The sequence below is a fragment of the Solanum stenotomum genome, unplaced genomic scaffold (genome assembly GCF_019186545.1).
Source record: "Solanum stenotomum isolate F172 unplaced genomic scaffold, ASM1918654v1 scaffold37471, whole genome shotgun sequence".
Lineage (NCBI taxonomy): Eukaryota > Viridiplantae > Streptophyta > Magnoliopsida > Solanales > Solanaceae > Solanum > Solanum stenotomum.
Window position 1 is genome coordinate 1 of NW_026034444.1, and position 14893 is coordinate 14893.

Genomic DNA, 14893 nt, shown 5'->3' on the forward strand with positions numbered 1-14893 from the left:
CGGCTTTTCTAACATTGGCTCAAGCTATAACGGCTCAAGCCAATAGAGATGTTGGGCCCCATGTGAACCCTAATACGACTTCCACAGCTACTAGATTGAGGGATTTTGCAAGGATGAACCCTCCCATGTTTCTTGGTTCCAAAGTGGGAGAAGATCCTAAAGAATTTGTAGAAGAGATTTACAAGATAATAGATGCCATAGGGGTGACTTCGGTAGAGAAAGCGGAGCTAGCTGCCTACCAATTGAAGGATGTGGCCCAAGTATGGTATACTCAATGGAAGAAGAATAGGCCGTTAGGAGCGGGTCCCATAGATTGGGAGGTGTTGAAGAAATCATTCCTTGATAGGTTCTTTTCCCGAGAAAAGAGGGATGCTAAGGTGGAAGAATTTGTCAACCTTCGTCAAGGAGGTATGAGTGTTCAAGAATATTCTGTAAAATTCACTAAATTGTCCAAGTATGCTCCATCTTTGGTGTCAAATCCAAGGGATGAGATGAGTAGATTTGTGACGGGTGTGTCTGACTCGATTGAAGGAGAATGTCGTGTGGCAATGCTCTATGATAATATGGATATCTCATATCTAAAGGTGTATGCTCAACAAGTTGAGGAGTCAAGACTTAGGAAGAAGAATAGTGTAACGACTCGAAAAATTAGTAAGTTGAACTAGAGCCTAAGCGTAAGGTGAAAGTTGTAAAATGACTTCCCAAGTATTAGTAAATCATTAAAGGTAGAAATAAAGTTAATTGAGTGTAGGCCTAAGGGGCAAGTGCCAAGCAAAAGGGGCAAGCCAAGGCCAAAGGCCAAGACTGCCCCAAACTTGAAGACATTGCCTCAAGCTCCACGGCCACCCCCACGACTCATGGTCATAACCACGACCAGTGGGAGGCTTCGTGGAGTTGCCCTGGCCAAATGAGGGAAGCCTCCAAGTGTCTTAGACACTACCTTAACCTCCACGAAAGGGACCACGACTCGTAAAGCCCTCCGTGAAGAGGACTTGGGCGTGGTGGCTTAAAGGCATAAAGTAGCTTAGCTACTGCCTCACACTTCACGAGAAGGACCACGGGATGGGGTCCACTTCACGGCTCGTGAAGAAGACTTAGGTAAAGGAGCCTTGTGCTCCAAGGACACGGCTACTGCCTCAACTCCATGGGCAGGACCACGGGTCGTGGTCCTCACCACGTCTCGTGGAGTGAGTCGTGAAACCTAGATGGGGGTCAATTAATGAAGGTCTTTAGGGTCATTTCCTTTTTAGTCCAATTTAAGTGGGGTTATTTTGGGTATTTTTAGGGGTATTTTATATATTTTTTTAAGTCAAATTTCAGAAGACTTGGTCATTATTCACAAACACCCAAATTGAAATCAAAACTCCCTCTTCTCTAAAAAAATTCTCTCTCTAGACTCAAGAAGAAGAAGAAGCCATTAGTGCTAAGGTTGCTAGATTTTCAAGGTTCTTCCCCAAAGTTCTTGGAGTTTCTTAGATAAGGTATGGATTCTCTTCACCCTTGGGTAGCTATCACCCAAGGAGCCCCTTCAAAATTATGTTTTAAAGACTTCAATCCCCCAATATCTAGGGTTTTCAATTCATGTCATGGGTCTTCATCTAAAATGATTTCACTTGTTTAATTATGGATTGTTATGGTTAATTATGATTATTTATGGTTGGAATACTGTAGTATTGTTGTAATTTGATGAAAATCACCCTTGGATCCATTATTTCCCCTTCTTCCTAAAGTATGAACTATGTTATGGCTTGATTGATGTTGAGAACTTGACAATTGAATATGTTTATGTTAATTAAGATATTGAATCATGAATTCCTCCTATATTATGTAGTAATTGTATATGGTTGGGTTGATTGTTATTTCAAGACCCTTGAAGGGCAAAGGTATGAGGTTTATACTTCTTTATATAAGAATTATGTATGAGATTGGGATTTACTTAGATAGTAATGATTCTATATCTATTGTGTGGTTGAGGTGTTGATGCAAGATCCTTCTTGTTGACACCTAATTTTGGCTCTCCACAATATAAACTAATCATTGAGCTTCTTAAATTCCAAACGATTTGAAATAATTGACTTTATAAAATTCAAAATATTTTTTTAGTTATTTTAAATAGTTTTGTCACTTTTTATAATTTTAAATAATATATATGTTTTATACAATTTTGTATATAATTAGCATAATTTATGAATATTCAAAAATCGCCTCAAAAAAGATTTTGTTAAATATTTGGTTAAGTAGTTTAGTTATATAGTAGTTTATATTTTATATAATTAATTTATAATTAAGTTAATTATTTTACTTTGTTAAGATTAATAAGCTCGTTAATTAATTAATATTAATTCATTTTATTTAATCTTTAGTTGGATTCACTAATTGAGTCAAATTGGTTAAATTTTAAAGATAAGTGGACTAAGTTTGCAATTCATTTGGTAATTTTTCTAATTCAAATATAACCATTTTTGTCCCACTTCTTGGACCTTCTTAGGAAGACCAAGTATTGGGCCCTCTTTTTTCAATTTTCCAGTAGCCCACTTCTCCAATTCAATTTTCCCAGCCCATTCCCAATCATAATAAAAACCAGCCCATCTCAATGCTAAAATCCAATTCCAACAATTCCTCACAACAATGCATTATACAATCAACATTCCAATACCAAAATCGACCCCACCCCATATGTTTTCTTCTTCTCCATACAAATCCAACTAATAATTCAAAGACCCACCAGCAATATCAATACAAATAGCAGTACCCGACCCCACCCCATGTGTTTTCTTATTCTTCTTCCTTGCAAATCCAGAAAAACTCAACAAACCCGTAAAGGTCAACACCTACAGCAGCCGCATCGCATCTCTTTTTCCCATTTTTCAGGGATTTCCAAATCTCTTCCACTGATTGCCTTTGAAAAAAGGGAAGAGATTCAAAAGATTTTGAATTTTTGTTGAACTTTTTCCCCCCTAAATCGACCCCAAATTTCCTCTATATAAACCTTTGTTTTTCTTTAGTGTTGGGGTGGGGAAAAGAGAGGAGGATTAAGGAAAGTAGGAGACAAGAGATTTTACGTTCTAAAAAATAGAAGTTTATTTTTAAATTGAGAGGACGAAAACCCTGATAGCTATTTTTTTTCTATATTGATTCTCTTCTTGCTCGAGTTAAGGTCACGTGGTGGTGAAATAGTTCGTTTCAACTCGTCGTCTCAAGTTCGCTGCCTATAACCAGGTAATCTGCTTCCGCTATCTCTTTAAATTCCCGATTTTCCTTTGTGTTTGCTTTAAGTATTTTAGTTGTTTGGATTTAGTCAATGCTTAACATGTAGATTGATGGGTAAATGCCATATAGCTTTCTTTTCTTCTTTTTTTTAGACTTTTCCAACTCATATTTATTTCGTGTTGTTTGTTAGAATTCAGCTTTTGAGTACTGCATTTTTAGTTTCGTTTCCTGCGTTTAGTTTGCTCAAGGTGTTTACAGATTTTTATGAACTTGTTGATACCTCGTAAAAGTTGAGACAATTTTTTTTGAAAATATTTTGGCTAAACTTTGAACTTGTGGACTCCTGCTCCATTCTACTTGTTTGAATCAGTAGACCTTTAAACTCATGTTTGCTCCCTTCCTTGTGAGTCCTATGTTCCGCGGATAACATGATTTTTGTTATTCTATTACATTGCTTTAGATTCATACATGCATTTGACTACATTACTTTATTATCATTATTTTTCTTTTGACAAAAAAGTAAAAAGTAAAGTTAAGTGTCAATCATTGGTAGTGAGAAATAACATTTGTATTGTTTTGTCTGCTACTGCCAAAGAGTGTTCTTCCATGATATGTGTTAATTGTCAAGATAATAGTTTAGTCACATGATTTTAAGTGTTACTTGTATAACAATGAGAGTCTAGGAGTTCAGAAATTTAATCAATTTAAATAAGAATTAGAGTAATTGTGAAGTCGGCTATAATAATTCTTATTTTTTTTACTATTATTATTATTTTTAAAACATTCCTTCTTAAATTGATAGTTTAGTCATTGTTGGGTTCCATTTATTTGTTTAGAAAGACTTGCATTTTTTTTTCTTTATTTATTTGCATTTTTGAGTCTAGCATGCTACTATCCATTTAGTTGAAGATTGGAATTTAATATGTCATATGCTCAACTTTCCTTTGAATTTTAATTCTACTATAAGTTAAGTATTAATTTTTCTTCCATGTTTACCTTGCATGAACCCTCCTTGGTTTGAGTCCATTCGACTCCCTTCTATCTGTTCCCTTTGCATTTTAGATGTGCTATGGAGTCCCGAACTAAGCACTATCGAGTTGAACTCATCATTTCAAGAAATTTAAAGCTGAAACAGGTCTCGAAAAGCAGAAAAATGGGTTGTATACATTCGATATACACTAATATACATCAGGGGTATACAAAAATGGGAATTGAGCCAAAAGCCCAAACCAACAACGAGTTTGGCCCAAAAAAGGCCCAAATTTATCTTCTCCTTTATTCTCCTAGATTATTTAATTGTGATTACTTATTGTTAGTTTTTTTTATTAACTCTAACTTTAAATAACTTAATTGAACTCCCCAAATGATAAACTATTTTCTTTGTGTTGGTTTACTTTAATAAATTTTATTTTATCAACTCTTGCACCCATATTTACTTATTCAAATGTTTTCTATTCAAAAGTTTCACTTACTTTTAACTAGTTTAAACTGATTTCTTGGTTTATCGACTAAATTAGTTCAAATTATTATGAGTCAAATAAATTTCAATTAATCTAGTTTTGTTAAAATTTTAATCACTTGCATTCAATTCAAATGTTTCATTTAAGTCCCTTTCCCTGTAAAATAAAATAAAATGTGTCATTTATTTAATCTATTTTCTCAAGTTAATCGAACATTGTAAATTAATATTATTATTTATATATATTGAATCATTTTCCTAAAAAGAAATAGTCCAAAATATATTTAACGTAAGTCATAGGATAACCGCGTATTAGCGGGTGTTTCAAATGTCTTAAAAACCTCTTACTCAATCTCTCTAAATTTTTTAGGACTTAAGCTGATAGAGTCTTTTCAAATTAAGTTTTCTTAATTTCTTTAAAAAATTAAGTGGTGACTCTTTCTAAGTATTTTTTCTTAAATTATTTTATACTTAGAACATTTCAAAAAGTGATTTTTCTAAAGGACAGTAAAATTACGGCATAACAGAAATGACGACTCTGCTGGGAATTTAATAGGTCCTAACCATAACAGACTTAGGTTAATTATTAAGGTTTTTAACATATGCTTACTTGTTCACTTATTTTACATTTCTAATGCTTTATTTTTCATGCTTATGTGATATAAACTGCTTATTTATTACTGCTTTATAAATTGTCATTCCATTCGTACTTCCTCCAATTCTGAAAAATTCACACAATCACACGTACACGCGAGGTGTGTTTTGCGCACCCGCAAATTTCTTTCAAAATTCCAAAAAAATTTAGGGGAGTTGGCATATGCGCGGGGTGTCCGAATTTTTTTTTGGTGTGATCGCGTAGCCTCCTCACTCGAGTTGTCCGCTCGGAAACCTTGCGTCTAGTAAGCCAAATCTTAGAAAACATAAAATAGAGCTAAGCCACCCCTCAATTTAAGTCATGCATGCATACACCTTAGGTGGATCGATCCCGGGTATCGATTCCACATTTAAGAAATCCACCCTTATGTCGACGGGTTTCACAACCCAACGACCAACAAATATGTTTTGTGGAACGTGATAATGATAGACAGATCCAAGCCTAATTTTGACATAGTGAGTTTAGAAATTATGTGTTCATTCTTGTTATTGTTTTTAGGATGAATTCAGTCCCCCAAGTGCTCAAAATTAGGATGGTCGAGAGTTTCCCGCGCAAATTGAAGACCTAGTGGAAAAATTTCACTCCAAGTGAAAAACTAGCAATTGTAAGAAGGATAGGGTGCCTCATTATATTATTCAGGTTAACATGGACAAACATATGATTAAAGCGTTGATTCAGTTTTGGGATCCAGACCATGTTGTGTTCGCGTTCAAAGACTTTGAACTAGCAGGTACATTGGAAGAAATATGTTATTTCACCAGTTTGAAGTATCGAGGAAGAGGTCAAATTATTCCACACAGTCAATTGGGGAAGAAATTTCCTCGCTATTTAGGACTGAAAAATGAAAAGAAACTTTGATGCTTCGAACATAATTGGGTTTCTCTGGATTACTTATATGAAAGGTATGGACGCTCAGATAGTTACAAAGTGTTCAGGAAAGAATTCTCTTGCACTTATGTTCACTGGCAAGCCAGACGTCCTATCACATTTGTTGTGGCTTTACTAGGTACTTTAGTGTTTCCACGAGAACATGGTCATATTAGCACCTGCATATGTTCTGTGGCTCGTGTACTTTTTGAAGGTGTTAATGGCAAAGAACTCACTCTAGTTCCCATGATTTTAGCATAGGAAACAAACTTCTTTGAAGGTTGCAATCTTCTTTTACAAATATGGGCATTGGAACATTTTCACCAGCGTAAAAATATGGATGACATATGTTTTAGTAACTCAAATCATATTGACAGTTTTTATGACAGGATGAGAAGGTTTGTGTCTCCGGTTGGTACTAATGACTGGTATGGATACCTGGCCTCCCGCACCAGTAACCAAATTCAGTGTAAATATCCATTACTATCACATTCCCCGGCCTATATAAGATGCAGAAGGCTTTACTATATTGAGCTTATTGGGTTGAAAGGTCTCCAACCATATGCTCCGGTGCGCGTGCTTCAACAGTTTGGTCAAGCACAAGTAATCCCTCTTCGAGCAAACACGAGGGTTTCTGAAATTTCCTTTAGACCAAACTTTGAGGTCCCTAGATCCAGAGAGATTCATCATGAATGGAACAATATTCTCACCATAGATAAAGGAAATGGGCCAGAAAGAGAAATTCCAGAATATCAGGTGTGGCTTCGAGAAGATTGCAATAGTATGAGTTCAGAAGGCGAACAAGGTTTTGAGGATATTGGGACAACGATCTAGATAAGACATTCTCATCTTGGAACCAAAATGGTCACTCCTGAAATGTGGGCTCAAATGGAAACTATAATGCAATATTTGGACAATGCGGGAGCAGGGCCTACCAACGTGGGAGCGTCATCTTCACTTCCTCCACCAGCGTGATTGATAACAAATTTAGGCCGAGTTTTAGATTTGTCTTTATATTGTATCATCTTTTATGCATTTTTAGTTTATTCTCTCTTTGTCGTACCATTTTATTTGTATTTAATGAATATTGGTCTTTGTTTTCCAAACTCGAGTTGTCACAAATTAATGTCTTGGATCAATCTATCATAATCACGTTATGTTTGACGTTTAGGCCTACCTCTGGCATAAAAAGGTCACAAATCTAGGCTGCGATATAAATTGTTTGTGTGTTGCTTGATATAATCGCTTTGTGTTGTGATGTGTCATTTTGTCTAAAGCAGAATTAATCCACTCTTGTTTCTTAGAGAACCTTAAGCATATATGAAAATCCACAACAACAAAGTCCATCCAAGTTACTCCTGAAGTGTTGTCTAAGTTTCCCGGAAAATATATAAACCCTTTAAAAAACTTCTAAATTTCCATCTCTCAGTCTGAGAAAGGTTACTTTGCTAGAATGTCTAGAAGAAGTGTTAGCACGTCAATGCCGATCATTGATTTGGTTAGTGGCGAAAAAACTGAAGAATCAATGTTTAGACTGATTCAGACTACTCTTAGCCTAGATTCCCCGGAAGGATACATAGGCAGCCCCTATCCTGTAAATTTTTATTCTCCCTTTCCTTGAAGGATTCTGAAAGATTTCACCTAAAAGATATAAGTGGAAGAAGTTAACAAGAATCTATGCAAGTCGACTTTCTTGATTCATTCAAATGAACTAACCCAAAAAACATAAAAATCCTTCCATTTGAGTCCTCATTTTCACCCAAAATACATTTGTGGATTCATCTGCTTAAAGCAAAATGACAATTATATGTTTATTCTTATATCATCTTATTTATATTTCTCATTAGAAACAATAACTAACATAGTTACTTTTGAGTTGTTTTTCATTTATTAGGTAACTAGAACTAATCTGTGTTGAGAAACTGGCTGAACATCCGTACTTCACGAGATCTAAAGTCCCTAAATATTCCTTCTCGGGCCAAAATCTATTGAAAGGAAAAGAAAAGATGACTGAAAATGGTGAGAACATCGGTTTGTATGAGATCACAATAATAGACCCTATCATTGCTGAGCAAAATGAGTTGATTGCTCAACTGGCACAACAAATTGCTGAAATGAGGGCTGAGATGTATATGACTCGGGAGTTAGCAAATTTGGCTATCACTACTAACACTCCTCTTCCAAACAACAAAAGACCTCTACTCCATTTCCCTACTCCTAATCCAACACCCGAACATTTCCCACAAAATCCACCTATTGCTCCAGTCCAAAAGGCCCCAACTGTCTAATTAAACACAACTAACCAACATCATGCTAGCTCTTCCTACCAAACACCTCATCCATCTTAAAGCTTAAATTCTCACAACTCTCAAGCATTCCCTTCCATGTACCAAACTCCTCCTCAAAACACTTCGAACCCACCTACTACTCAACCCGTACCTACAAAAGCCACTTTCCATATTCCAATCCTCACAGAACCACATTTTCCCTACACTACATATCTCTAACCCAATCACTATGAGGAGAAGGAAAACGAGTGGAGGGTTAAAGAGGAAATGAATAAGCAGAGCATGAAGGAAGAAATTATGAAAGCTATGAAAGAACTTCATTACACTCTAGATGTTATAGGGCTAAACTATGAAGACTTGTGTATCCATCCAAACTTGGACCTTCCAGAGGGGTTTAAGGTACCAAAGTTTGACACTTTTGGAGGAACTGGGTACCCCTTAGCTCATTTAAGGGCGTATTGGGACCAACTCATAGGAGTTGGGAAAAATGAAGTATTGTTGATGCAGCTCTTCAACCGAAGTTTGAATGGAGAGGCCTTAGAATGGTTCGCCTCCCAAGACATGAAGCAATGGCCTAGTTGGAATGCTTTAGCTAAAGATTTTATTGAGAGATTTGTTTATAATGTAGAGATCGTTCCAGATCGATACTCCTTGGAAAAGATTAGGCAAAAATCCACCGAAAACTACCGTGAATATGCATATAGGTGGAGAAAAGAGGTTGCCAGAGTTCAACCTCCCATGTTTGAAAAGGAGATCACTGAAGTATTTGTGCGTATCCAAGAGCCAGAATACTATGATAGAATGATGCTGCTCATTGGAGCAAAATTTCCTGAGATAGTCAAAATAGGTGAGACTATTGAAGATGGTCTTAAGATCGGAAAGATTGCCCAGGTGGCAGCCCAAGCCGGATCTTCGGGACTATTGAGGAAGAAAATGGAGGATGCGTCCTTTATTTCTGATGCATTTGATGGAAGGACAAAGAGATCGTTCGGATTTAGCTCTAGAAAATCTTCACGCTCCAAAGCCTATCCCCTAGCTCCACAAAATCCCTACTCAATCTTCTATCTTCAACCAAATTTCCAAACTCCACCTCCTAATCTCCCAGCTCCACATTACCAAAATACCCCTCCAAACTATCAGACTCCACAATCAAATTACCTAACTCAACCATACCCAAAATTCCAACACCAACACCTCCCCTCCAAGATCCTTTAAATTACCGTCAAGTACCTCCATTCCAAAAAATAACTATGACCTTTCTCGTCCAAACTTTGAAAGGAAACCTCCCAGAATTTTCACTCTCATTGAAAGCCGAACCAAGTTGTTCGAAAGATTGAAAGCTGCAAGTATGCTTCATCCCATCGAACCTAAACCTGTCAACAAAAACTCTAAATTCTTTAGAGCTGATCAGATATATGCATACCACTCCAATAGTGCAGGACATACCACCGAAGATTGCATCAACCTGAATCATAAGATTCAAGACTTAATTGATCACAATGTGGTCACCCTCAGACTGCCTCTCCTAATATGCATAGTAAACCTCTACCGAATCATGGGGGAGATACTATTAATATGATTGAAATTGAAGAGGATTGGGGTGCTGCTAAGACAATAGTCCCATCGAATCTTGACAGTCTTGAGAAGGTTGTAGCCTCTCTAAGCATAAGCAAGAAGCCTGAGTTCGTGATAAAAACACCCCATCAAGCTTTTGTTTTAGGGCCAAAGAAGGGCCTTACTGAGAAAGAGTTTGTGATAATGGCATTTCATCAAGCTTTTACTTTAGTGCCAAAGGAAGGCCTTACCAAGAAAGAGTTTGTGATCGAGATCGCTACCGCCCATGGTATGACTAGATCTGGTAAATGTTATACACCAGAAGAATTGGCTCAAGGAGGCCACAAGATAGACCACCAGAAAAGGCCAATCAGTGAAGCTGAAGTCGAGGAGTTTTGGCAGAGAATGCAGCCTAAAGAGTATTCCATCATGAAACATTTGGAGAAGACACTTGCTCAAATTTCTGTGTGGGCATTATTGATGAGTTCAGAGCAACATAGAAATGCTTTGTTAAAGGCTTTGAATGAGACTCACGTACCGGTGGGGACAAACAATGATAATCTCACAGCCATAGTAAGTCAATTCATCGGAGGCCATCGTGTTAGTTTTAGCGATGAAGAGTTGCCTTGTGAAGGGGTGATTCATAACAAAGCCTTGCACATCACAATCAAGTGTCGGGACAAGATTGTGAATCATGTTCTGATAGATAACTGATTTGGACTTAATATTTGCCCATTGTCGACTCTCAAGCAACTGAATTTTGATCTTGGTAAGATTCCTCATAACCAAGTCAATGTTAGAGTTTTCGACGGGGGTCAAAGAGAAACATTGGGCGCTGTTAGTCTAGGTATTAAAGTAGGACCTACAGATTTCATTGTCGAGTTCCAGGTGATGGACATCACCACTAGCTACAACCTTTTACTCGGAAGACCTTGGATCCATATGGTTGGGGCCGTGCCTTGTATCCTCCATCAGTTAATGAAGTTTGTGTGGAACGATCACGAAGTAGTCATTCATGGTGAAGGAAGACATTCTAATGACTATGACCCAATTGTCGACGATGTGGCTAGAGGTTCTGACTTCTATACAATAGAGATAATGAATGCTACCAATGATGATTTGGCCTCACATTCCCCTATGCCTTCCATTTACAAGATGATAGCCATTTTGATGTTGAGAAGTGGATTTGAACCTGGTTTTGGGTTGGGAAAATATTTGCAAGGTATCACTGAGCCTATTCAAATTTTCACAAAAGGTTCAAAGTCTGGCTTGGGATACATCCCAAGAGCATATGATCAGACGGGAGCTTCGAGTAACAAGGTGGTTGATTGGGAATTAGCAAAATCGGTACCTCACTTATATCAATCTTTTCCAATGCAAAAATATGTCAAAAATGATGGCCTCGAGAAGGGAATCAGGAATCTTTTTGAAGAATCAGATGCTGTGCTTGAGGAGATGATCGAGACATCTGGCATTCGAGATGCCAAACCAGAAGAGCAAGTGCCTAATTGGACATCTACACAACTCCTGGTTCCTCACTCGTCTTGGTAGACAAAGACACATCTATTTTGCTTATTTCTAAACTCGGTGGTAGTCAGAATGAGGCCTAAGACCCACCTTTTATGTCGTTTTACCTCTTTAAGCTTTAATTTCCCTCATGATGTTTGAAAAGGCAGATTGGCCTATAGTCATGGCCAAAGTTTGTACTTTATTTTAATTAAATAAAAGCCTCCTCTATTGCTTAAATCTATTTATTCACAACTTACTAATTTGTTTTAAACTTTTTTTCATCTGACATGGCTTATTTATGATTTCAGTAAAAATAACTTAAAACCTGCCAATATCATGTCATGTCATAAGCTGAGTGAGCAAAATGAGATAGATGAGAATGAGTTCAAGGAATATGATGAAGAGACCATGGTTCCAGAACACCTCGCAGAAGAATTGAAACAGTTTGAGAATCAAGAGAAACCAAATTTAGAAAAGACTGAAACCGTGAACCTGGGAGATAAAGAAAGTGTGAAAGAAACCAGGATCAATGTCCATTTCACAGAAACTCAGAAACAAGAGCTCATCAGTTTGCTTAAGCAGTCCATCGATTTATTTGCTTGGTCTTATGATGATATCCCCGGATTGAGAAAATATATGGTTTCTCACAAGTTGCCGATCAATCCAGATTTCAGTCTGATAAAGCAGAAAAGTCAGAAGTTCAAGCCAGATTTGAGTTTGAAAATTAAAGAAGAAGTTACCAAATAGATTCAAGACAAAGTTGTGGAGGTTAATAAATATCCAACTTGGTTAGCCAATATTGTTCCAGTGCCTAAGAAAGATGGTAAAATTAGAATATGTGTTGATTATAGAGATCTCAATAAAGCAAGTCCCAAAGACAATTTTCCGTTGCCGAATGTCCACATTCTCATTGACAACTGTGCTAAGCATGAAATGCAATCATTTGTGGATTGTTTTGCGGGTTATCATTAGATTTTGATGGATAAAAAAGATGCTGAAAAGATAGCTTTCATTACACCATGGGGAGTTTATCATTACCGGGTAATGCCATTTGGTCTTAAGAATGCCGGGGCCACATACATGAGAGCCACGACAACTATCTTCTATGATATGATCCATAAGGAGATTTAAGTATATGTGGTTGCCATAATCATCAAGTCCCGCAAGAGTTAAGATCACTTGACCCATTTGAAAAAGTTCTTTGATCGGTTGTGTCAATATAACTTGAAGTTGAATCTTGCTAAATGTGCTTTTGGAGTACCCGCTGGTAAATTATTGGGTTTCATAGTTAGTAGAAGAGGTATTGAGCTTGATCCTACCAAAGTCTAGGCGATTCATGATTTATCGCCTCCGAAGACTAAGAAAGAAGTTATGAGTTTCCTTGGAAGATTGAACTATATCAGTCGATGCATAGCTCAATCCATGGTGGTTTGCGAGCCCATCTTTAAGTTTTTGAAAAAAGATGCACTAACGGTATGGACCGAAGAGTGTCAAAAAGCTTTCAATACTATCAAAGATTATTTGACAAATCCACCGGTATTGGTACCTCCGCGAGAAGGAAGTCCATTGTTACTATACTTGTCCATCTCAGAGAATGCATTCGGGTGTGTATTAGGACAACATGATGAAACTGGAAAGAAGGAACGCGCGATCTACTATCTTAGCAAGAAGTTTACTCCATTTGAGGCTCGGTACACTCTATTAGAAAGAACATGTTGTGCTTTGACTTGGATCACCCAAAAGTTGAGGCATTATTTGTCTTCATATACTACATATCTTATTTCCAAGATGGATTCATTGAAGTATATTTTCCAGAAAGTTATGCCGACTGGAAAATTGGCGAAATGGCAGATGCTTCTGAGCGAGTTTGACATTGTGTATGTTACTTAAAAAGCGGTAAAAGGACAAGCATTAGCTGATCATCTTGTAGAAAATCCAATTGATGAAGAATATGAACCGCTCAAAACATACTTCCCTGACGAAGATGTGTTGTTCATAGGAGAAAGCATTGTTGAGTCATACCCTGGTTGGAGAGTATTTTTTGATGGAGCGGTGAATTATAATGGAGTTGGAATTGGAGCGGTTCTAATATCGGAGTCCGGCCAACATTACCCGTGGCGGCTAAACTTTGATTCCATTGCACTAATAATATGGCAGAATACGAGGCTTGCGTTCTTGGCAAAATGTTAGCCATAGACATGAATGTCCAAGAGTTGCTGGTAATTGGAGATTCAGACTTGTTAATTCACCAGGTTCAAGGGGAATGTGCTGTGAAGAATCCAAAGATTTCGAAAGATAGAGTTTATGCACACTCCAAGGTTGCAAAATGAATTTGCCGATGCTCTTGCCACTATCTCCACTATGATCAAGCATCCAGATCAGAATTACATCGATCCTTTGGAGATAGATTTAAAGGAACAACCCGCTCATTGTTCGCATGTCGAAGCGGAACCAGACGAAAAGCCTTGGTATTATGATATAAAGAAGTACCCGGAGACTGGAATTTATTCAGAAGATGCAACATCCAATCAAAAGAAGGCAATACGTCGATTGGCTAACAATTTCTTTCCAAGTGGGGAAATCCTTTATAGGAGGACTCCAGATTTGGGACTTCTCAAGTGCGTAGATTCCATGGAAGCTACAAGACTTCTTGATGAGGTACATGCTGGAGTCTGTGGACCTCATATGAACGGGCTACTTTGGCAAAAAAGATCATTCGAGCTGGTTATTTTTGGATGACTATGGAGCATGATTGTTGTAGATTTGTGCAAAAGCGTCATAAATGCCAAGTACATGGTGAATTGATCCGAGTACCCCCTCACGAACTTAATGCTATGGGATCTCCTTGGCCATTCGTGGCATGAGGCATGGATGTCATTGGTCCAATTGAGCCAGCTGCCTCTAATGGACATAGATTTATTTTGGTTGCCATTGATTACTTCACCAAATGGGTGGAAGCAAATTCTTAAAAATCTGTGACGAAGAAGGTAGTGGCTGATTACGTTCATAACAACTTGATGTGTCGATTTGGACTACCTGATTCCATTATTACAGACAATGGTGCAAACCTCAACAATCATTTGATGAAGGAGCTATGTGAGCAATTTAAGATTACTCACTGAAATTTGACTGCTTATCGTCCTCAAATGAATGGAGCCGTAGAAGCTGCCAATAAGAATATCAAAAAGATTTTGAGAAAGATTATTAATAATCATAGAGGTTGGCATGAGATGTTACCATATGCTTTGTTGGGATACCAAACAACTGTCAGAACATCAATCGGAACAACTCCATACTTACTAGTATACGGGACAGAAGCAGTGATACTTGCTGAAGTTGAAATACCTTCAT

At 37.4% G+C, this 14893-nt stretch overlaps 1 protein-coding gene across 1 annotated transcript; it reads left to right on the forward strand.

The window, feature by feature from the left end:
- Window positions 1-13846: 13846 nt before the first annotated feature.
- LOC125852613 (uncharacterized) lies at window positions 13847-14281 on the forward strand. The gene has a single exon (XM_049532345.1). It carries the CDS (start codon window positions 13847-13849, stop codon window positions 14279-14281), a length of 435 nt encoding a protein of 144 aa, XP_049388302.1.
- Window positions 14282-14893: the final 612 nt, after the last annotated feature.